Consider the following 20,927-nt stretch of genomic DNA (forward strand, 5'->3'; position numbering starts at 1 on the left):
CCTGGTATTCACCAAATACTATAAACTTCTGAAGTCTTGATTTCAAGCATCTCCTACTTTCCACCTCTGTACAGTTTTACAGCTCTAGACTCCAACCCCATTAAATCCTGTGACCCCACTAGTTTTTTTTTCATTGCAATCTCATTCTGCTTATGACTTCCCTTTTTACCAGGCTTGGATTCCACAATCACTCTTTTGCAAAAACTCAGTTCTTCATTCTTTTTATCTGCCAAAATTCCAACTATGATTTCATCAACTCAGCACCTACTTTGTGCTAGCATCTGACTGTGAGATAGGAAAACATACATGTTACAGCGCTTGCCTTAATTCTTTTTATGAAAACTTGGAAGTATTAGGCTGGATACAAGACCTGTGCTTGAATGTGAATTTAGAGAAGTCAGTATTCAAACCTTGGAATTTTCTAGTGACTGCCTACTTAAATACAACCTCCCATTTCCTCCTGTAAAATTACTGGAAGCTCTAAGTTGCTCAAACACTGGATACCCCTATATAGGGCTTGCAGTATATAAAGTAATTTTCTTAACTCTGTTAGCTCAAAAAACTGAACAATACAACAAAGATGATTTATCTTATTCAGCCACCAATTGTTGATCTATAATACTAATAATTTCCTGTGATTCCTTGATTCTCCATTTCCAACCTAAGTCATCACAGATCTTCAAAATTCAGAAGGCTTTTTATACATTGTTCGCAGAGAATATACTCTTGTGGATTCCACTTCAAAATTTAAATAAAGTTTGGTATTATTTCACATCCTGAAACAGTAAAAATACTCATGGAGAAAAATCAAATTTAAATACTTCGCACTTCTACTTTCTGTGCACTGATATACTATATTATAAAAATTCAGTAGGCCTAATTAATGTATTCAGGTTTTGAAGTAAAACCTCAAGTGATGTAACACCTTTCTGAGAAGAAGAATTGCCAAGGGACACCTGGGTGGCCCAGTCGATTAAGCCTCTGTCTGACTCTTGGTTTTGGCTCATGTCGTGATCTCAAGGTCATGAGATTGAGGCCTGAGTGGGACTCCGCGATCAAGGTGGAGTCTGCGTGAGATTCTCTCTCCCCCTCCCTCTGCCCCTCCTGCTTTGCTCTCCCCATGTATGCTCTCTCTCTCTCAAATCTTAAAAAAATAAAAAAAATTGCCGAATACATCCTTGAAAGTGCTGCTGAAATGTTTCATATATCTTTAGAATGGAGTTGAAGAAATTATCTGGAGCTCCACTGTCAAGTACTGTAGCCAGTAGCTGCATGTGGATATTGGAGTACTAGAAATGTGGTTAGTCTGAACTGAAATGTGCTAAAAGTATAAAATATACAATGTATTTTGAATACTTAGTATGAAAAAGAATACTAAATATATTGTCTTCATAGATAATAAGTATCCCAATTTTTATATTTTATATTCCCAATTTTATATTTATATTTTATATAATAATCCCAATTATTATATTTATTATATAAATAAATATATATTTATATTCTATATTTATATATTTTTTATATTTATATATTATATTATAAAATATAAATATTTTATATTTTATATATATAAATTATATTTATATTTTATAATATATATATTGGGATATATATGTTTATATATCCCAATTTTATATTTTATATTTATATATAAATATATTTATATTTATATCCCAAATTTTATATAAATATATATTTATATTTTATATTTATAATATATATTTATATTATAAAATATATTTTATATTTATATTTTATATAAATATATTTGTATTATATAAATATACATTTATATAATATTTTTGATATACCAAGTTAAATAAAATATAATTAAAATTAATTCAACCTGTTTGGTTTTTTTTTATTTAAATATTTGAGAGAGAGAGAGAGTGCGCATGAGCAGGAGGAGAGGGAGAGTCTCTGAACCAAACTCCCCACTGAGCATGGAGCTGGATTTGGGGCTCAATCTCACGACCCTAAGATCATGACCTGAGCCATAATCAAGAGTCAGATGCTCAACCAACTGAGCCACCCAGGTGCCCCCGACCTGTTTGGCTTTTTTATCTTTTAATGTGGCTACTAGAAAACTTAAAGTCACATTTGTGGCTCACATTGTATTTCTGCTACACAGCACTGCTCTAGAGAAATAGTTTGGCATAAACTAGGCATCCTGTTATTACTATATCTCTTTTTTTTTTTAAGATTTTTATTTATTTGACAGAGAGACAGCGAGAGAGGGAACACAAGCAGGGAGAGTGGGAGAGGGAGAGGCAGGCTTCCCGCTGAGCAGGGAGCCCGAGTCCCAGGACCCTGGGACCATGACCCAAGCTGAAGGCAGCCGCTTAACAGACTGAGCCACTCAGGCACCCCTTATTATCTCTGTAATGCAGTCTCTTACATTGCTTATAATTTTTAAGCCCGAATTATGAGACATTCCCTTCATATGTGAACTTTTTATATCCTTTCAGATAATTACATTACTGTTGACCTAAAAAAAAAGTCATTGCAACAATATTTTCCACTCTTTGAAAGAGAGCTGCAATACTTTGCTAAAATAATCCTTGTATCTAAACTAGCCATATAAATACATTCTACATTATCTGAAAATTGGGTCTTCAGCCAGTAAACAAAGAAACAAGACATTACTGCAACAAGGAAATTTTGTTTTAAAATACCCCAGTGTTAAAGTCTTGAGCAATCTTGTCTTAATGTGTCACCTCATGCCTGACTTCTGCAATAGTCTGTCCGATAGCCTTGCTGCTTCGAATTTTAACTTTTTCAGTCCCTTCTTCACACTGCAGCCAGAGTGAGGTTTCTATCTGACAATATAACTACTCTTCTGTATACCCTTCAAGGGGTCTCCATTATCTACACAATAAAGTTCAAAATGCCTTACTTGATATGCAAATTAATCCAGGAATAGCCCTTGCCCATCTGATACCAGCCTGTTCTCCATGCCCCTGTCCTTTTAGTTGCTTGAAGAGGTGTCTCATACACCTGTCTTTATTCAGACTATTTGTGCTGTCATCACCCCCGCCATCCCAAAATGGCAAAAACTGGTTTTATCACTCAAGTCTCAAGTCAAAAACCTCCCAGGAAGCTCTTCCTGCCCTGCCCGAAAACTGGCCAATCCTGTCTTCGAACACTCCCAGTCGCACTGTCCTCGCGTTCATAACAGTTTCTAAGACTAAGTTAAGATGTCAGGTCCTCCCAGTTAAAGGCTCCGTAAATGTAAGGACCGTGCCATGCTCATTCTTGTTTCCTCAGCACTAGGCAAAGTGCTTGGCACAGAGAAGTCTTAATCAATGTGTGTTAAACAACTTGTTCTCAAAGACATCCACATCTACATATGTACACTGTCATCCCTAACTTAAATCAGAGTCAGCTTCTCACCAGTTCTTAGAACACCATCACTAAAGTTTCTAGTACTTTTTGAGAGGGAGGGCAAGAGAGTGCACACATTCGGGGGAAGGGCGGATGAGAGAAAGAGAGCGAATGAGAATGAGAATATCTTAAGCGGCCTGTGCAGAGTGCACAGCCCATCACAGAGCTGGATCTCACGACCCCAAGTTAATGACCTGAGCTGAAATCAAGAGTCAGACACTCAACAACTGAGCCACTGAGGCACCCCTCTATTACATTTTTTAAAATCTCCCAAATACTCAGGTCATGATCCTGGAGTCCCGGGATCGAGTCCCGCATCGGGCTCCCTGCTCGGCAGGGAGTCTGCTTCTCCCTCTGACCCTCCTCCCTCTCATGCTCTCTGTCTCTCATTCTCTCTGTCTCAAATAAATAAATAAAATCTTAAAAAAAAAAAAAATCTCCCAAATATCTAATATTCTTGTTAATGCTTGCTGTTTACCAGAATCACCTGTACCACTTTTAAAAATATAAATGTCCAGGTCACACAGTCTCTGAGAATATTAATAGGGCTGATGTAGGACCATAGGTGATTCAAATTCACAGTCAGATTCACAGCTTGAGAACCACTACACCAAAGACTTAAAGGCACAGTGGTAACTCCTACCCCTGCATGTCTGGACTCTCTCACCAGGTGAAGTGAGCATCATACGAGATTACATAAAGGTATCAACAAAACGCAAAACCCATACATGTTACATGCATATACTGTGTTCTCGAATCAAGTAGATTTCAGCCAATAGTTTTGAATATACTCCAAATTTAGTATGCTTACCAATCAGCAGTTGATATTAAACTGAAAACAAAAATATTTACCTGAGAAGAGAAAAAGCATCATTCTTGTCAAAATGAATCTATTAGTACCTATACTTTTAAACTTGTCCTAATTTAAGGAAATGGGCCAGCTAAACCTAACCAGTGATTCCCACACTCCTTTCACTCCAATTATTCTTAGAAATAATCACATGCTTGGAATTTGAAGAGCATCCAACACAAGACTGGATTAGTTAGCTAACCAAATATTTGTCTTCTACTGTCACCTCTCTCAGTGGGTGTGATTATATACTTCAGGGATAACACTTTGGCTGAGGTTCCCAATATGATTGTGGACTTTGAAAACATTTACTATAGTTGTAGACTTGTTAAGAAAACATATCAAGGAATCTTTTATTTTTCCCAACATAAAAACTCTAGTTGAGCTTCTGTTACTTTGACAGACTTTATTATATTCAAAAATGCTTCTAAAACAAACATTTTAGGTTTGGCTGACACACCATCCAGTTGTTTGCTTTGCTGAAATGCCTTCAACTCCTCCTCAAATAAAAATTAGATGAAATTGCCAGACAAGCTTGAGCAAGAAAGGATCTGAAACACAGCAGTTTAGTAAAATCCAATGTCCCCATTTTTCTGAGATTTAGAGTTTAAGAACAAAAAATTACTGAAATTAAAAATAAAAGTTGGGGTGCCTGGGTAGCTCAGTCGTTAAGTGTCTGCCTTCGGCTCAGGTCATGGTCCCAGGGTCCTGGATCAAGCCCCGCATCGGGCTCCCTGCTCGGTGGGAAGCCTGCTTTTCCCTCTCCCACTCCCCCTGCTTGTGTTCCCTCTCTCACTGTGTCTCTGTCAAATAAATAAGTAAAAATCTTTAAAAATAAATAAATAAATAAAAATAAAATTTAATTCATATTGCAGGGCCTTATTCTTTATGTATGTTTCCTACATAGATTTCACATCTTCAGAAAGTCTTTTACATCAACCTCTACACATCTGCTACTACTAGAATCTGTTTTTTTGTGTTGTCTGGATGAAACTCAAAAAGTGATTGAAGTTGTTTGTGTAAATGGTTACAGTTGCTTAGAGAGAAGTGACCTTCTCCATAGAACCTTGCACTGTCATATGTGTGTATGTTTGTGTGTGTGTATACACACGCACATATATATTGTGTGTGTGTGTTGTGTGTGTTCAGGAAATGGTTTTAGCATGATTGATGGTATTATGTATAGCACTAAAAGACCATGTTCCTAATGAACTCTACTAGATACTAGGTTATGATGAAGCATATGCTAAGCACCTGACACTTTGTGTTTTTAAAAAGAGACTCCAGGGCGCCTGGGTGGCTCAGTTGGTTAAGCGACTGCCTTCGGCTCAGGTCATGATCCTGGAGTCCCTGGATCGAGTCCCGCATCGGGCTGCCTGCTCGGCAGGGAGTCTGCTTCTCCCTCTCCCACTCCCCCTGCTTGTGTTCCCTCTCTCGCTGTGTCTTTCTCTGTCAAATAAATAAATAAAATCTTTAAAAATAAATAAATAAAATAAATAAAAAGAGACTCCACTATCTCTGTGGCTCATCTTTTTAATTACAAAGATTTAGACATTCCTGATTTCAGAGCAACAATCTCTGAAAATTTCCAGCTGCTATAAGTGTTTCTAGGCAAAAAATCAAAAAGATAAAATCAGGTAAAGCTATATTCTTGATCAAATCAAATTTGCAGTAGAATTACAGAAAGAATCTTGTTTTGCATTCATTCTTTCTTCCAAAATGATGCTTGTTACCAGAATAAGCAACTAAAAGGAGTTAGTGTAATATTCATGAATTTTTCTCTCAATTATATTGCTGCACCACAATAGAGAGAGGGTCATTTCATGATACAGTTTAGAGTAGAAAATACCAAAAGCAAATAATTTATATTATGTAAGTTTATAGGGACTACAAAAAACTTGATTTATTCCAAGTTTCCACTTCAAAACGCCAACAGGATATTGCACTCCAAAGTCTGCATTGCAGTAACACTAGGAAAAATGTGAAAAATGAGATAGAAGGCCTACAAATGGTGATTCACCAATTACCTCAGTTACCCTAATTATGTTGGCATAAAAAAGTGTTTGGGACACAGCACATGTGAAAGTTACAAACAAATTAGAATTTGATGGAACTCTGTCAGCCTTACAATAAAGTATACATCATGTAAAGAGACTATATAAAATGAATATGACAGGATAGTGGATCTGAAGTAACTGCATTCTGATCTCAACCTCCCAGGCCATCATTCTTAGATTATTCTGACATGAGGATTATATAAAAGAATGACTATAAAGGCAAAACAAATAAACATAAAAAGCTGTCATCCTACAGTATAAAATAACACAGATGGTAATAGCACTGTATGCCTTATTCACAAATAGCTGTTCAAGAACACTGGCCTATATCATCACTGCAAGAATTAGGCACCAAGGAAGGCCTGATGAACAAGAAACCATTATAGAGCACATACAGAAGTCCAGTAGTTAAAGCAGTGGAGATATAAATAAAAAAAGGGAGTGAGAGCTAATTTCAAAATATGAAATTTAGGTCCACGACCAGTAGACCTTAAATTGGACTCCCAAGGAACACCTGGGTGGCTCAGCTGGTTAAGCATCCAATTCTTGGTTTCAGCTCAGGTTATGATCTCACAGTCCTGGGATCAAGCCCTGCATCAGGCTCTGCACTCAGCATGGTGTCTGCTTCAGATTCTCTCTCCCCTTCCCACTCACTCACTCTTTTACTCTCTCAAATAAATAATATCTTTTAAAAAAATAATAAATTAGACTCCCAAGAAATCTATAAGGAAGATAACCTCTCAGAACCTGATGATCCTGCTTCTACAGGGCAGTCTCCCTGTAATTCCAAAGGAAATTGATTTTTGCAAATTTCAGAGTTTCTGATGATTAAAGGAGGGCTACTTTAACACAAAGTCCCTGAACCCAGAAAAAAACAAAATTGGGAGCTTATTCTGAATCACTAGTGAGTGACCTTAGCTTTTTAATAGGCTTACTGCAATAAAGATGTGAGCTGTAGCCTCCTTAGGCACTGTAAAAAAGGAAGTCTATGAAATCTGGTAAAGGTTACAGGCCAAGTCAGATGGATATAAAAGACATTTGCAAAACAATTATCTCCCTACACACATTAAAAGAATCTTGCATTATATCTACAGCACATCAAAATGCTGCATATCATAATCTGCTCCTCTGCTTTTCAATCAACTGTCTTTATCTTATACTGAGCAGATAAAGGGAAGAAATTCAGAAATGACATATGGAAGGAATTATCTGTTGATCTAGGTTTAAAATACCACCATCCTCTAAAGAGTCCAACATTCTTAAATAGATCCACTATCTGGCAACTGAGCCCCCCCACTTTCATCATGCAACAACCATTTAGGAATATCTCCTCTGTGCCAAGTAATATACTAGACACTCAGTTTATAAACAGAAGTGAGATGGTTACTGACTTTAAGCAGGAATCTAGAAGGAGCATGCCGGGGCAGAAATAATGACATGTAAACAAACAAACCCAAACATGTACTGAAAAGAAAAGAAAAAGAAAAAGACCTTCCAGGGAACCCAAAATTCAGATTAAAGTTTTCAACCTCAAGTAGAATTTTTGGGTAATTTCCCTACTTCAAAACTTTAATCCTTGAACCCTGAAGTCTATAACTTTTAACAGAGACCTGAAAGACAAGGTATCTTAATCAAGAGGAGGATAATCTAAACTGAACCTCCAGAGTTATTTTGCCCAAACTCTAAGCCCTAAGACCGGTTTCTCCAGGTTTTCTGTAATTTCCTACCTTCTTCTTCTCCGGTAGTCAGTGGATTAAAATCATCCTGAATTTCCTACTTTTGATAATAATAATCTCTGATTCCCTTTTTTTGAACCCCAACATAATAATAGCCAATATTTGTTTTGAATTTTACAGTTTATAAAATACTTTCAGATGCTTAGCAGATCATTTGTTCCTCACCATGGAATGTTACTGCCTTCATTTTACGGGTGGGAAAACTGAGGCTCCAACAGGCTAAATAATTTCCATAATTTCCACAAATTAAACAGTCAAAATTGGAGGAGAACTGTGACCTTGGTCTCAATGGCCAGATCCAAGTCTTTTGTTACACAGTACCAAGTCCTACTGATTTCAGTCACAGCAGCTCTACCTTCTTTCCCTCCTTTTCTACCTTATGTCTCTATTATAATAGCCTTGTAATCAGTCTCCCCCTAGTTCCAACCATAGTGAGTCTTAATCACTTGGTAACATGGACCAATTTGAGTCATTCCGGAAGCATGTATGCAAAGACTTTTCATATAATTTGAAGCTCATTCAGAGACCCCTGGATTAATAATTTTGCTTTACCTCCTCAGATTTATCCTGTATATCTCCAAATGACTCATCTCCTAAAACTCTTAGATCACATTTCAAGGCTCAAAAACTTCAGTGGTTTCCCACCACCTAGTGAATGAAACAGAAATTCACTATCCTGGCATTCCAGGCCTTTCCTGATTCTCTACTGTTAAGTCTACTACCAGAACTCCAGATCACTATCTTAACTAATAACTGCCACTGTTCAAATATGTCTCATGTTTTTTCACCACTATGCTCTCAACATTAGCATTATCCACCTTCAGCCTCTACCAGTACATGAATCCAACCTCTAAGCTTGAACACACTTCATAACAGAACTTACTCTTCCTCCCACATACAGCCCATTCATCTTTGAATGGTCCTAGTGTTAAAGAAATAAAAAATAAACAACTCTTTATGTTAAAAAGAAAATTATCTTTTCTCCCATTAACATCTGTGGTACCTGAAGCAACAGGTAACAAATCTAATCCAATTCCACAAAACCTCCCCTGTCTGTTTGCCTTCCTTGGTGTACCATGTCATTTTTTTCATGATGTGGCACCCAGAACTGAGCACAGTTCTCTCTGAGAGTGACAATACTTTTGCCTCTGACAATAGCTTGAGCACAGAGTAGCAAGGCTCATCGCTGCTGTCTTGCTCCTTTCTGTCAGTGCTGCCCACAACTGATTAACTCTGTGGGCAACTGCATTACATCACTGACTTGTATGAAGGTTGCAGGACTCTAAAACTCGTAAGGTCTTTTCACTTGTGCAACACTTAAGCCAAGTTTCCTGGAACTAAAGTCAGCATTTGACTTCCTCCCTATTCCACATTGCTTGTTAGAATCAGCATATCAAGATCTTTTGCCATCATGGATCCTATCTCCAACATGTGTCCCCTCCCAAATCTCCTGGCATCCAAAAATATAATTAATTTACCATCGGGTGTCTTTTTCAGCTCAGCGATTAATATGTCAAATAGGACATGGATAAGTATCCTGTCAACTCCAATATATTCTTCCTCATCATCATTCTTCAAACATCCAGATCATACTCTATTTTACCCACCGGGCAAGTGGGTCTTTTTTTTTTTTTTTTTAAGATTTTATTCATTTATCTGTAAGCACAAGGAGGGGGAGCGGAAGGCAGAGGGAGAAGCAGACTCCCCACTGACTAGGGAGCCCGATGCAGAACTCGATCCCAGGACCCTGGGATCATGACCTGAGCTGAAGGCAGACGCTTAACCAACTGAGCCACCCAGGCGTCCCTATGTGGGTCTTAACCATTAGTGTTCATAAGAATCATCAGAGATGCTTGACAAAAATGCCAACTTCTGAGGCTTGGCTCCAAAGATTCAGTAGATCTGGAATAGAGGCCCAGGAATCTGGATTTTTAACAAGCTGAATGTATCTAATATTGTGGTAGAAAGACCACACTTTAAAAATGGTGCCCTGGGGTGCCTGGGTGGCTCAGTCAGTTAAGTGGTTAAGTGTCTAACTCTTGGTTTCAGCTCAGGTCATGATCTCAGGGTCGTGGGATCAAGCCCCACACCTCAGACTCTGCACTTGGCATACAACATAGTTGTGATAAATCATTGCATAAAGAATATAATGTTCAGTAAAAAGTGCTGGTAAACTAACTATCCATGAAAGTATAAAGTTAGGTTCCTTTCTCATACCATACATACAAAAAAAACTGTAAACAGATTAAAAACCTAAACATGACAGGCAAAATTGTAAATTTTCTTAGTGAAAAACTAAGATAATTTCTTCATCATGTAGGACGAGGGAAGTATTTTTAAATAAAATATAAAAATTTTTATCAAACTTAAAAAATTGACACACCTTAAACATATTAAAATTAAAATATCTTTATAAGAAAAAGATCTTAAACAAGTAACAGGACATACCCCTGATTGAGAAAAGTATTTGTAACACATAACAACATAGACTATGTACACAGAACAAATTTTTTAAATCAATTACAAAAAGAAAATCCAACAGAAAAATAAGCAAAGGATATAAACAAAGAATTCATGAAAGAGGAAGACACTAATCAGGGAAATGGAATTAAAAAGAAATCCAAAAAGTCTAAGACTGGCAAAAATTAAGACTATTGATAGTATCAAGTTGAGGTGGGAATTTGAGTAAAGAGGGACTTGCACTTTGCCAAGATATAAACGGATATAATTACTTTAGAAAGGAAATTGGTAGGGCCAAGTGAAATTGAAATGTGCCATACTCTAGCAAAATGCTCCCACATATATGTACCCAATGAAACACAGAATGGATATGTACTACTGCATTGTTTTTTCATAGTGAGAGAATGGAAACCACCCAACTCTCCATTAGTAGGGGAATAAATAAGCTGTGATGTAATCTTACAACAGGAGTTAAGATTCACATGGTAGATAAAGTGAACAAAATCTGTATGGATAAATTACAAATACACAGTGAAGCCTTATGATATCACATAAGGAAAAATATAAAACAAATTTTTGCTTGTTAGAATTTCTCAGGGGCGCCTGGGTGGCTCAGATGGTTAAGCGTCTGCCTTCGGCTCAGGTCATGATCCCAGGGTCCTGGGATCGAGTCCCGCATCGGGCTCCCTGCTCCTTGGGAGCCTGCTTCTCCCTCTGCCTCTCTCTCTCTCTGTCTCTCATGAATAAATAAATAAAATCTTTAAAAAAAAAAAAAGAATTTCTCAGTGACATGTTACACATTTTACGTAAGACTTTATTATGACCATTTTCAAGTATGAAAAAGGTCTCTTTCAAGAGACTCCTGTACTCATCACCTTGCTTCATTAATTATCAATATTTTGCCAAGGATTGGTATACATTTTGAAATACTAAAGTTCACGCTGAGGAAATGGCCATGAGCCAGGCCCACAAAAGAGCACAGGACAAGAAGAAAGGAGATCCAGGTTCTAGTGCAGGCACTGCACCCATGAGCAGTGTGACTGTGGCATACTGATCTTCTCTGCATGGCCTCCCCTCTGAATTGGGAAGACTTCAATTGGACTGATAAAATGGGACATGAGGAAATAATCAGGATGCAACCTGACTTTCTAGAAGGTGCAAACAGAGGAATTTAAAACGCACAAAAGGCACAAAACACCAAGAAGACCCAAAAGATCAAAAACAATAAAAATTGCACTCCCTATTCTTAGTGTTTATAACAAGATAATCTGAGGTCTCTTCTAGGTCTACTGGGATATGATTTCACCCCCAAGATATGTTCTTTTTTAAAAAAAAAAGATTTTATTTATTTATTTGACACAGAGAGAGAGCACAAGCAAAGGGAGAGGGAGAAACATGATCCCTGCTCCGCTGAGCAGGGAGCCCAATGCGGGGCTCACTCCCAGGACCCTGAGATCATGACCTGAGCCGAAGGCAGACGCTTAATGGACTGAGCCACCCAGGCGCCCTCTTCAGATATGTTCTTGAGGGAAGCACTAACATAGCTGCCTCCCCTCCCCAAACACATCTTCTCTGCTCCCTAGAGTTTGCTTTAGTACCGCAGGAGCTTCCTGAGGGCTCTCTTTGCTCCTGCCCTTACCTGCCCCACTTCCACAGTGCCGTTGGCACAGAAGGAAGACTGGTAGCCTGGCTCTGTCACCCCAGGTTTCCAGTACACTACGGAGAAGGAGGGCATCGGAAGAACTGGCAAGTAAGAGCCCGGCTGAGCCGTCTGGAAAGGGGGACACGTACCTCTTGAGGCAGTGTGCTGCTGTAAGGACCCAGCAGCTACTCAGGAGCGTGGCCCCACAAAGGAGCCTGCCATCTCCATGGGACGACTTCAGCCGGAGGGACACTTGCCAAGGCCAACCACCCCTAGGACGAAAGTAAGCCACTTCAGTCCATATACGGTAGAAAAAGCAAAGAAAAGCATCCCTTAAAACAATGACTCGGAAGGCGTGCAGGTGCAAGAAAAGCAGTGTAAAAGGGACCCTCGGAGGTAAAAATCCCTTGCAACTTTGAAAATGGTGCTCCTAGAACCCTGAGCAGGCCACATTGAAGATTTGCTCATCGGTATTTGTATGCATCCCCCCTATCTCTGACATTCGTGGAATCAAGTTGAGTCTTCTTTATACTTCATTGTTTGAAGCGTATTTTCTCTCCCCACTACCTCACTTAGGCAGCCTAAAGAAGTATTTAATAAGCAAAGTGCTGATTTTCCATGAGTAAATGCAACAAATAAAAAAAACTATATTAAAAGAGTCTAGTCCAAAACAAATATATTCTAAATTAAACGAATTGTGTAGTTATATATATTTTTTCAGACCTCCTGTTAAATTAGTTTCTGCCACATAACTTTTCAGCAACGTATCTATCTTATAAATCAGAAGGTAGCGATCTAAGAACATGGTCTATATAAAGTAAAGGTAGGTCAAAACAATGTGAAATTTTCCGTGTAATCTGTATTTAATTTAGAAAATTAAATAAGTAAAATAAATCCCTTACATAATAGTAGAAAAACCCCAATTTGTAACACTGTATGTATATAAATAATTCTGTAATATGGAAAATCTCCTCTGAAAGACCTTTTACCTTAAAGAATTTTTCCCACCAATGATCCGCTTCTGCCGACGGTGCAGTAATCTCAAACCACAAACAGACGAGAGGGATTCTGAAGCAGACAAGAGGTTATTAATCAGACTACCATATTGCTCATAGTGGGGTAAAGACACACGTGACACATTCTCCTGCTGCTTCCTTCTCTATTCCAAAATGTTTCTCTCCTCAAATTATAGGATACTTTTTCTTATAATAAAAATTAAAAGTCTCCTCAATTAACCAAGAATTCACAAGCAGATCAGGAACTTGAGGAAGTTTCCCATATTCAGCTTGGACCCTGCCCAGTACATCATCCTGTAGGTACCTACATCTCCTCCTCTGCTGATTTCAGAGATTGTTTTGGATCCAGGAATGTTAAAGCAAGAGAACTGCAAAGGCGATACTGGTCTAAATTACTTGCTTTTCATACACAACATTGCCAAGCCATGTCTACAAAAATGTAACTTAAAGGAGCAAAGCATATTCCCAGAATAGGATTCTGATCTAAATTCACATTTACATTTACTCATATAGCATAGTAATTTATGGAAAGGGTTTACTAAGCAGTCTAAGAGGTATTTAAGGGGATACAGTCAAACTTCCCAAGATAACAGACTCGATCAAGAGCATAAAAAAAGAAAAATTAAAATATATGAAAAAGTGGTGTACAAAAGAAAATAAAAGTATGACTATTTCAAAAATAATTTTAGAAAGGAAGAGAATGTCTATAGGAGTATTTTGGTTCCTTGGTTAAGTATATGATATAAAGTATTGATAGATACTGTTTTTCTATCTGTGTAAGAAGAGAAGGCTGGGAATTGCACCAAGACCATGAAAATCTAGTCAACACTAATATTCTCCCATTATATTCAGGTAGAAGGGAGCTCAATAGGGAATCAGCACTAGTTATTTCTTCAGAAAGAGGTTCAAGAGGGCGCCTGGGTGGCTCAGTTGGTTAAGCGACTGCCTTTGGCTCAGGTCATGATCCCGGAGTCCCTGGATCGAGTCCGCATCAGGCTCCCTGCTCGGCAAGGAGTCTGCTTCTCCCTCTGACCCTCCCCCCTCTCATGTGCTCTCTCTCATTCTCTCTCTCACAAATAAATAAATAAAATCTTTAAAAAAAAAAAAAAAGAAAGAGGTTCAACAATGTGTATACCAAGATCATTAATTTGCCAAATGATCTCAGAGGCATGCTAACTTTAATTCTCATCTCTTAGGATATGAGTCCTCTATATGACACAGCAAATTATAAGATATTAGAAAAACATGCCCTGAGTCAGTCAATATATATAATACCAAAATAAAGAATGATGCAATTAATATTGAGCAAGCAAAACTGAAAGTTTACATCATCCTGGGGAAAGGCACCAGGTTGCAAAAATGTAAAATCTATTTAAAGCTGTAAAATCCACTGTTCCAAAAAAAAAAAAAAATTAGAAAGCAAAATGAAGTTCATTTATAAAAGGATCCCATCAGATGACCAATAACCAATGGCTTGAGTTTGAATCCCCTTATAGAAGTCATTAGGGAGGTGCGTGGGTGGGTCAGTTTGTTCATCGGGGGACTCTTGATTTTGACCCAAATTGGGCTCCGCACTCAGCGCCAAGTCTGCTTGTCCCTCTCCCTCCCCCACTTGTGGTCTCTCTACAGTATATAAATAAAATCTTAAAAAAAAAGAAAAACAAAAAGAAGTCACTAGGTCTTGAACTTCAATACAAAATCAATAGGTTAATAAGCCAGATTCAGTAATCCAGCTGGTCTAAGACAGAATCTTTTTATTTGAGGTATGGTAGCATTGGAACCATAGAAAGGTATCAAGTACGTGTTGCTACAACTCTAGGAATTTATAAAAACAAATGTATAAATAATGAAATAAATATGGTATTTCATACTTTAAAGTAGGTTTACATAGGAATATAGTAAAAACATTGTACAATTACTGAATTTTTATGTTTTTCTACTGCTTCAGAAATTTGACGTAATACAAAGAATTATATATTCAATTTTTAACCATAGTTTAAATTATTGAAGGGAATTTAAAAGTTAAGGTATAATTAATACTTATATATAAGTATACTATTTAATAATATTAAATATATAATATGATTTGATAAGCTGGGAAGCTCCTCAGACAGTGAAGAATCATATTAACAGCATCCAATTTATTTTTGCATTGTCTTTAGCAATTAAAAGATGTTAGCAGGGGCGCCTGGGTGGCTCAGTTGGTTAAGCGACTGCCTTCGGCTCAGGTCACGATCCTGGAGTCCCGGGATCGAGTCCCACATCGGGCTCCCTGCTCAGTGGGGAGTCTGCTTCTCCCTCTGACCCTCCCCCCTCTCATGCTCTCTGTCTCTCATTCTCTCTCTTGCAAATAAAATCTTAAAAAAAAAAAGATGTTAGCAAATGAGAATGCTCAAATATAGACACCTAATTTTCAGAAAGTCCAGTGCATCAAAACTATGAACTTTCAATACACATAAAGAGGTGATTTTTCTTTTCATAAAATGTAACCATAGTTTTCTACAAAATAGCTACTTTTTTATTCACTTAAAACAGTAGTTGTTTCATTAAAGTTACTCTCAGCTTTCAAGGACCTTTCTAAGTATAAAACATCTATTACTGTATTATACTGTAAGATTATTTCTCATTTTCCTTAATGTTTTTAAATTTCAGAGAATAAACTCTACAAAAGATAATTTTCTTTTTGCAATTACTTTTAAATTTACCCTGGTTGTTTAAAATATTAGTAAGAGTGGAAGTTCCTTTCTGTGATTCATCTTTAAATTTTCATTTCTTGGGGAGTGCCTGGGTGGCGCAGTCAGTTAAGCCTCTCACTCTTGATTTCGGTTCAGGTCATGATCTCAGGGTGGTTAGGATCGAGCCCGACATTGGTCTCCACACTGAGCATGGAGCCTGCTTGAGATTCTCTCTCTCCCTCTGCCTCTCCCCACCCTCACCCCCTTTAAAAAAATTCATTTTTTCTTTCTTTTTATGAAGTAAATGTCAATTCTAAGTCTTCAAGGATACCAACAAGATTGACAGTTTTATTACATCCAGAGAAAGAATGGTACAGAAACGGCTGAGAATGTCAAAATGGCATGATGCCAAATCCTGTAAATCCACTCCTGTCCCTGAACTCTGCTGCCCATGTAAGCCCCATCCAGTCAAGTTTGTCAGGAACCACTGCCTCTCAACATGAACGCAGATTATAGAGTCTTATGGAAGGAGATTTTTGTCATCAAAGTACTGCTTATACTAATGAAGTGAAAATTACTCTTTGACTTGTATAGGCCCCAGTAGATGACTTACCTTTGTTACTGTTACCTATTGCCTTCTTGCTAAAATAATCACAAATGACTCCTGCATCTTCACTGTGGCGACAGTTATGTCTCCCAATATCTTGTTTGATGCAGTCAGCCAGGGACCTCTCGTTTCCTGTGCACTTCACATTGTCCACGTGGATGGGTCCTTTTCCTTCCCCAAAATAAGCCATGGTTCTTGCTCTGGCAGGGCCCCTGGGAACAGAGCATTCTTGAGGATGTGGAGAACCAGACGATCGTACATTTGAATACATCACGACAGTCTCATTCGATTAACTCTTAAATATTAAAATTTGCATCTATGTGTGCTAAAAAATATTTACTTCATGACTCTGTCAAAAAAAAAAGCTTAAAAGAGGTAATAACTCTACTTTCTCTGCCTTCCTACCCCAGAGCTTCCTTATTGCATCAGTTAGTTTGCCTCTCATTTAGCTTCTGTTGAGAAAGTTACATTTAATTGCATGTCAGAAATTCATGATAGTCTTAAACTCTAGTTTAAGCAGGAAAAAAATCATCTCAAAGTGTTCTTATAGAGCATAACACTCTTTTAAAGTTGGTTAAAACTGCCAACAAAATTATGAGGTTAAATAATAGCCTAGGGAGCTAAAAATTTCAAAGCCTACTTTAGAAGTAAAAAAAGTCTAATTTTTAACAGAGAAAGACAAAACCCAGGATCACAAATAGAAGGAAGACTTATTTTGGTATGTTTGCTGTTGTTGTTTGTTGTTAATTACACAGTACTTCTTTTTAAATATCCAAATACAAAAGCTTTTTTAATGAAGTATTTCAAACTAATAGCCATATTCAAAACTCAATTCCTGATAAATTAATGGCAAAGTTTTAAATTCTGAATTACAGGGAAATTATCCTTATAACCTCAAGTTAGGGAAAGACTTATTAAACAAGACATAGATGATATACTTTAAAATTAAAGGACTAATAAACTCAATAAGAATTAAGAACGCTACTTCACTAAAAACCACCCTAAGGAAAGGTAAAAGATAAAAGGTTGATGCATATATTTGTAATACATACTTATAAATATATTTGTTGGTGAATACATCCAATAGAGGGGACTATCATACAAAAAAAAAAAGAATTCTCAAAATTCATTAAATTTTTTTTTAAAAAAAACCTAACAACCCAAGAGAAAAACAGGCAAAAGACAGGTTTTAAATTAAAAGAAACTGACTCATTAAAAATGACAATTTGGACCAGATTTCTCACATCAAAATATATTCTACTTAACTAAGATAAAGTTATTATAATTTCCTTATACTTATGCAGGAATTCTAGCAAAGTCATTTATTGATATGAATTCTCTGAGAAATTCATTTGAATGACTCCCTTCAGTGATGAGACCTGGCCTCACATGCTTATGGTTGGCAGCTCATTTACTTCAAAACTGGTACAGCTAACTAGTAACTGCTACTCTGAAATAAATTGCAAATAAAAATAAGATATAACCCATTATAAATTTTTACAGTCATGGAAGACCCCTGTGCCCAAACAGATGACTCTTAATGGTACTCTTAGAGTAAATCTTTTTTAATATGAAACCTATGTATTAATTATAGAAGTAATAAATGCTTATTGTATCAAATTTACAAAATAAAAGTATAAAAAATACTTTTTTCTACTCAACAACACACTGCTAGCATTTGGGTATATTCCCTTCCTGTACATATTTATGGGGAAAATACTAACTATAATTTTTACTAGTTAAAAAAAATTCATTGTACGCATTAGTGGATCTCAAATTTCAGAGTACTTAAAAGGCCACTTGGGTTGATTCTGAGTTGAGTGTGTCACCAGCGGGACTTAGCAATCTATTTTTTTAATAAGCCGTACATGATTCCTATTCAGGAAGTTCTGCATCAAACTTTAACATAGGGGCTCCTGGGTGGCTCAGTCCAGTAAGTGCCTGACTCTTGATTTCAGTTCATGATCTCAGGGTCCTGAGATCGAGCCCCGCCTCAGACTCTGCACTCATCATGGAGTCTTCTTGAGATTCTCTCTCCCTCTGCCTCTGCATAAGCCCCCACCGCCCCACACATGCACGCTCGCGTGCTCGCTCGCTCTCTCTCAAAATAAATAAAATCTCCTTAAAAGAAAAACTTTAACATAGAAAAATTAGAGTTTTTTTTTCCCTACTGCTGCACATTTACTTTTAAAATTCAAGGCTTTTTACAATTATAGATATACAGTTAAATACAAGTCTTTGTGGATAGCTTAGATTTCTTTCCAGAAGTAGAATTTTTGTTCAACAGGTATAAACATTTTTTTAAGGTTCTGGATATATATTGCCGAATACAGGGCAAGTCTTTGGAAAGCAAATACATATAATTAAAATATGATTATTTAAAGAACAGAGTTTTTTCTGTTTTATTTTGTGTATCATTTTTCTGTCTGGAATTTTTTCCGTTTAGTGTTAGTAAAGGATCTAGCTTGATTTTTGTCCCTAAGTTTATTGTCCTAATAACCTTTCCTACTGATTTGAAAGGCTTTTTAATTTAATTATTTATCATAATTACATGTACATAAGCCATTTCCTGGTCCCCAACCTTGGCAGCACATTTAAATTACCTCTGGAAACTTTTAAAATATAGCAAAACCTGAACCCACCTAACGTCAATTAAAGTAGAATCCACAGGAATGGGGCTGGGCGTGGGTAATATTTTTTTTTAACTCTCAGCGTTATTTTAATTGTACAACCAAGGTTGCTAACCCCTGGTGCAGTTAGTGCCATTGACTTCTTGCCTGTTCCTGTGCCAATACCACAGGGATGTGATTTCAGATGACCCCAGAAATCAAGTCTCTCTCCCCACCCCCCCCAAATACACCAAGAAAAATAAAAGATTTTTATGAGGCCAGCATTTAATGGATAGATTAATTTCTATTTTGTCTTCCCACTCAGCATTGTGGTGTTTTATTTATTAGCTCTTCTACCTTTAGTAAAGATTTACTTTTTTTCACATAGGTCTCAATTCTTGTGATTATTCCTAGTCATTTCTTTGTTTGGTTTTTTTGTTTGTTTGTTTTTGTACCACCTAAATAATACTTTTTTCTTTTTATTTTTTACCTAGCTTATAGGAGCTATTACCTTTTAAACATATTTATATTTACATGATTACATAAATCAACACTAGCTCTAGTGTCTTTCCCATTGATTCTCTTGTGTTATTGAGGTGGAATACCTTATTATCCATGTAACAATTCTGACTTCCTTTTCAATACTGATAGCTCAATGCTTAATGATAGTTGGATCTTCAGACAGTACCGAGTCAATGCAGTAATAGCAGGACCCTTGTTTTGTTCCTATTTGATGACTATGATATAAAGCTAAGGTATTCTAAGCTTCCTAATAGATATAAGGAAGGAATGATGATTTTTAAAATATAACTTTACACCATTACTAACTGATCATATTTATTTTCATTTATAGATGACACACTGGAATACATTAATTGAATATCTCACTATGAACCATTCTTTTATTCTTGCAATAGACTCCCATTTGTTTAAATTTGTTTAAATACACCATTCAATTAAATTTGCTAATATTTTATTTAAATTTTTGTATGTAGCTTCATTAGACGGGGTATAGTTTTCTGTGTGTGTGTGTGTGTGTGTGTGTACTTAGACTGTCTAGTCTTGAAATCAATTTATATTAGCCTCATTAAATGAATGAAAAGATCTTCATCTTTTTCTCACTCTGAAACAATTTATATAACTTGGGACTTATCTGAATTGAAGATTGGTGAAAACTCTTGAGCAAAAAAATCAATCATTTCTTCCATGATCATTAATCTTTTTGAAAGGTTTTCTATCAATTTTCATAATTATATTTTTGTTGAAAATGTGGTTTCCCAGATAATTGTCCATTTCATCTAGATTTCCAAATTTATTAGCTAAAAGTAATTCACAGTACTCTTCTACAATTTTTTTAATTTTTGTGTATCTGTGCTCATATTCCTTTTCTTTCCTCCAATGTTTACTTGTATTCTCTCTCCTTTTTCTGAGTCACAATTGCCACAGATTACTTATTTTAGTAATCATTTTTTAAAAGATTTTATTTATTTATTTGAGAGAGAGAGCATGAGCAAGGGATGAGGCACAGGGAGAGTGAGAAGCAGGCTCCCCAGTGAGCCGGGAGCCTGACATGGGCCTGGATCCCAGGACCCTGAGATCATGACCTGAGCCCAAGGTAGATGCCTAACCAACTGAGCCACCCAGGCACCCCTTTAGTAATCATTTTTAAAAATAGCAATAATTGCTGATAATATGGATGTGTAATGTAATGCAATTTGAAATTCAAATAGGCATAATTCAAAGAAAATAAAAAATAACATTCTGAAGTTAAAATCCCAGGTGATTCCCATGAGTTTGGGAAGTGAGGATGAGTGGAGGTAAAAAGTAAAAAATAGTATGCTAAATGTTTTGATATTTTTCAGCAAGGGAAACTTACAGATAATAATTT

The 20,927-nt window shown here is 36.7% G+C and overlaps 1 protein-coding gene across 1 annotated transcript in view; it reads right to left on the reverse strand.

Annotated features, from left to right (window-relative positions):
- The window catches only part of PRSS12 (serine protease 12), a 75,465-nt gene that overhangs the window by 6,213 nt on the left and 48,325 nt on the right, over positions 1–20,927 (reverse strand). Inside the window, exons 9-11 of the mRNA XM_045880525.3 lie at positions 16,437–16,642; positions 13,122–13,200; positions 12,282–12,404 (exon numbers count right to left, since the gene is read on the reverse strand). Of these exons, the coding sequence (XP_045736481.2) occupies positions 12,282–12,404; positions 13,122–13,200; positions 16,437–16,642 (408 nt within the window). The remainder of the gene's footprint in view (positions 1–12,281; positions 12,405–13,121; positions 13,201–16,436; positions 16,643–20,927) is intronic.

This window comes from Mirounga angustirostris, unplaced genomic scaffold (assembly GCF_029215605.1).
Source record: "Mirounga angustirostris isolate CCGP_5_RB_7025 unplaced genomic scaffold, mMirAng1.0.hap1 SCAF_2, whole genome shotgun sequence".
Taxonomy (NCBI): domain Eukaryota; kingdom Metazoa; phylum Chordata; class Mammalia; order Carnivora; family Phocidae; genus Mirounga; species Mirounga angustirostris.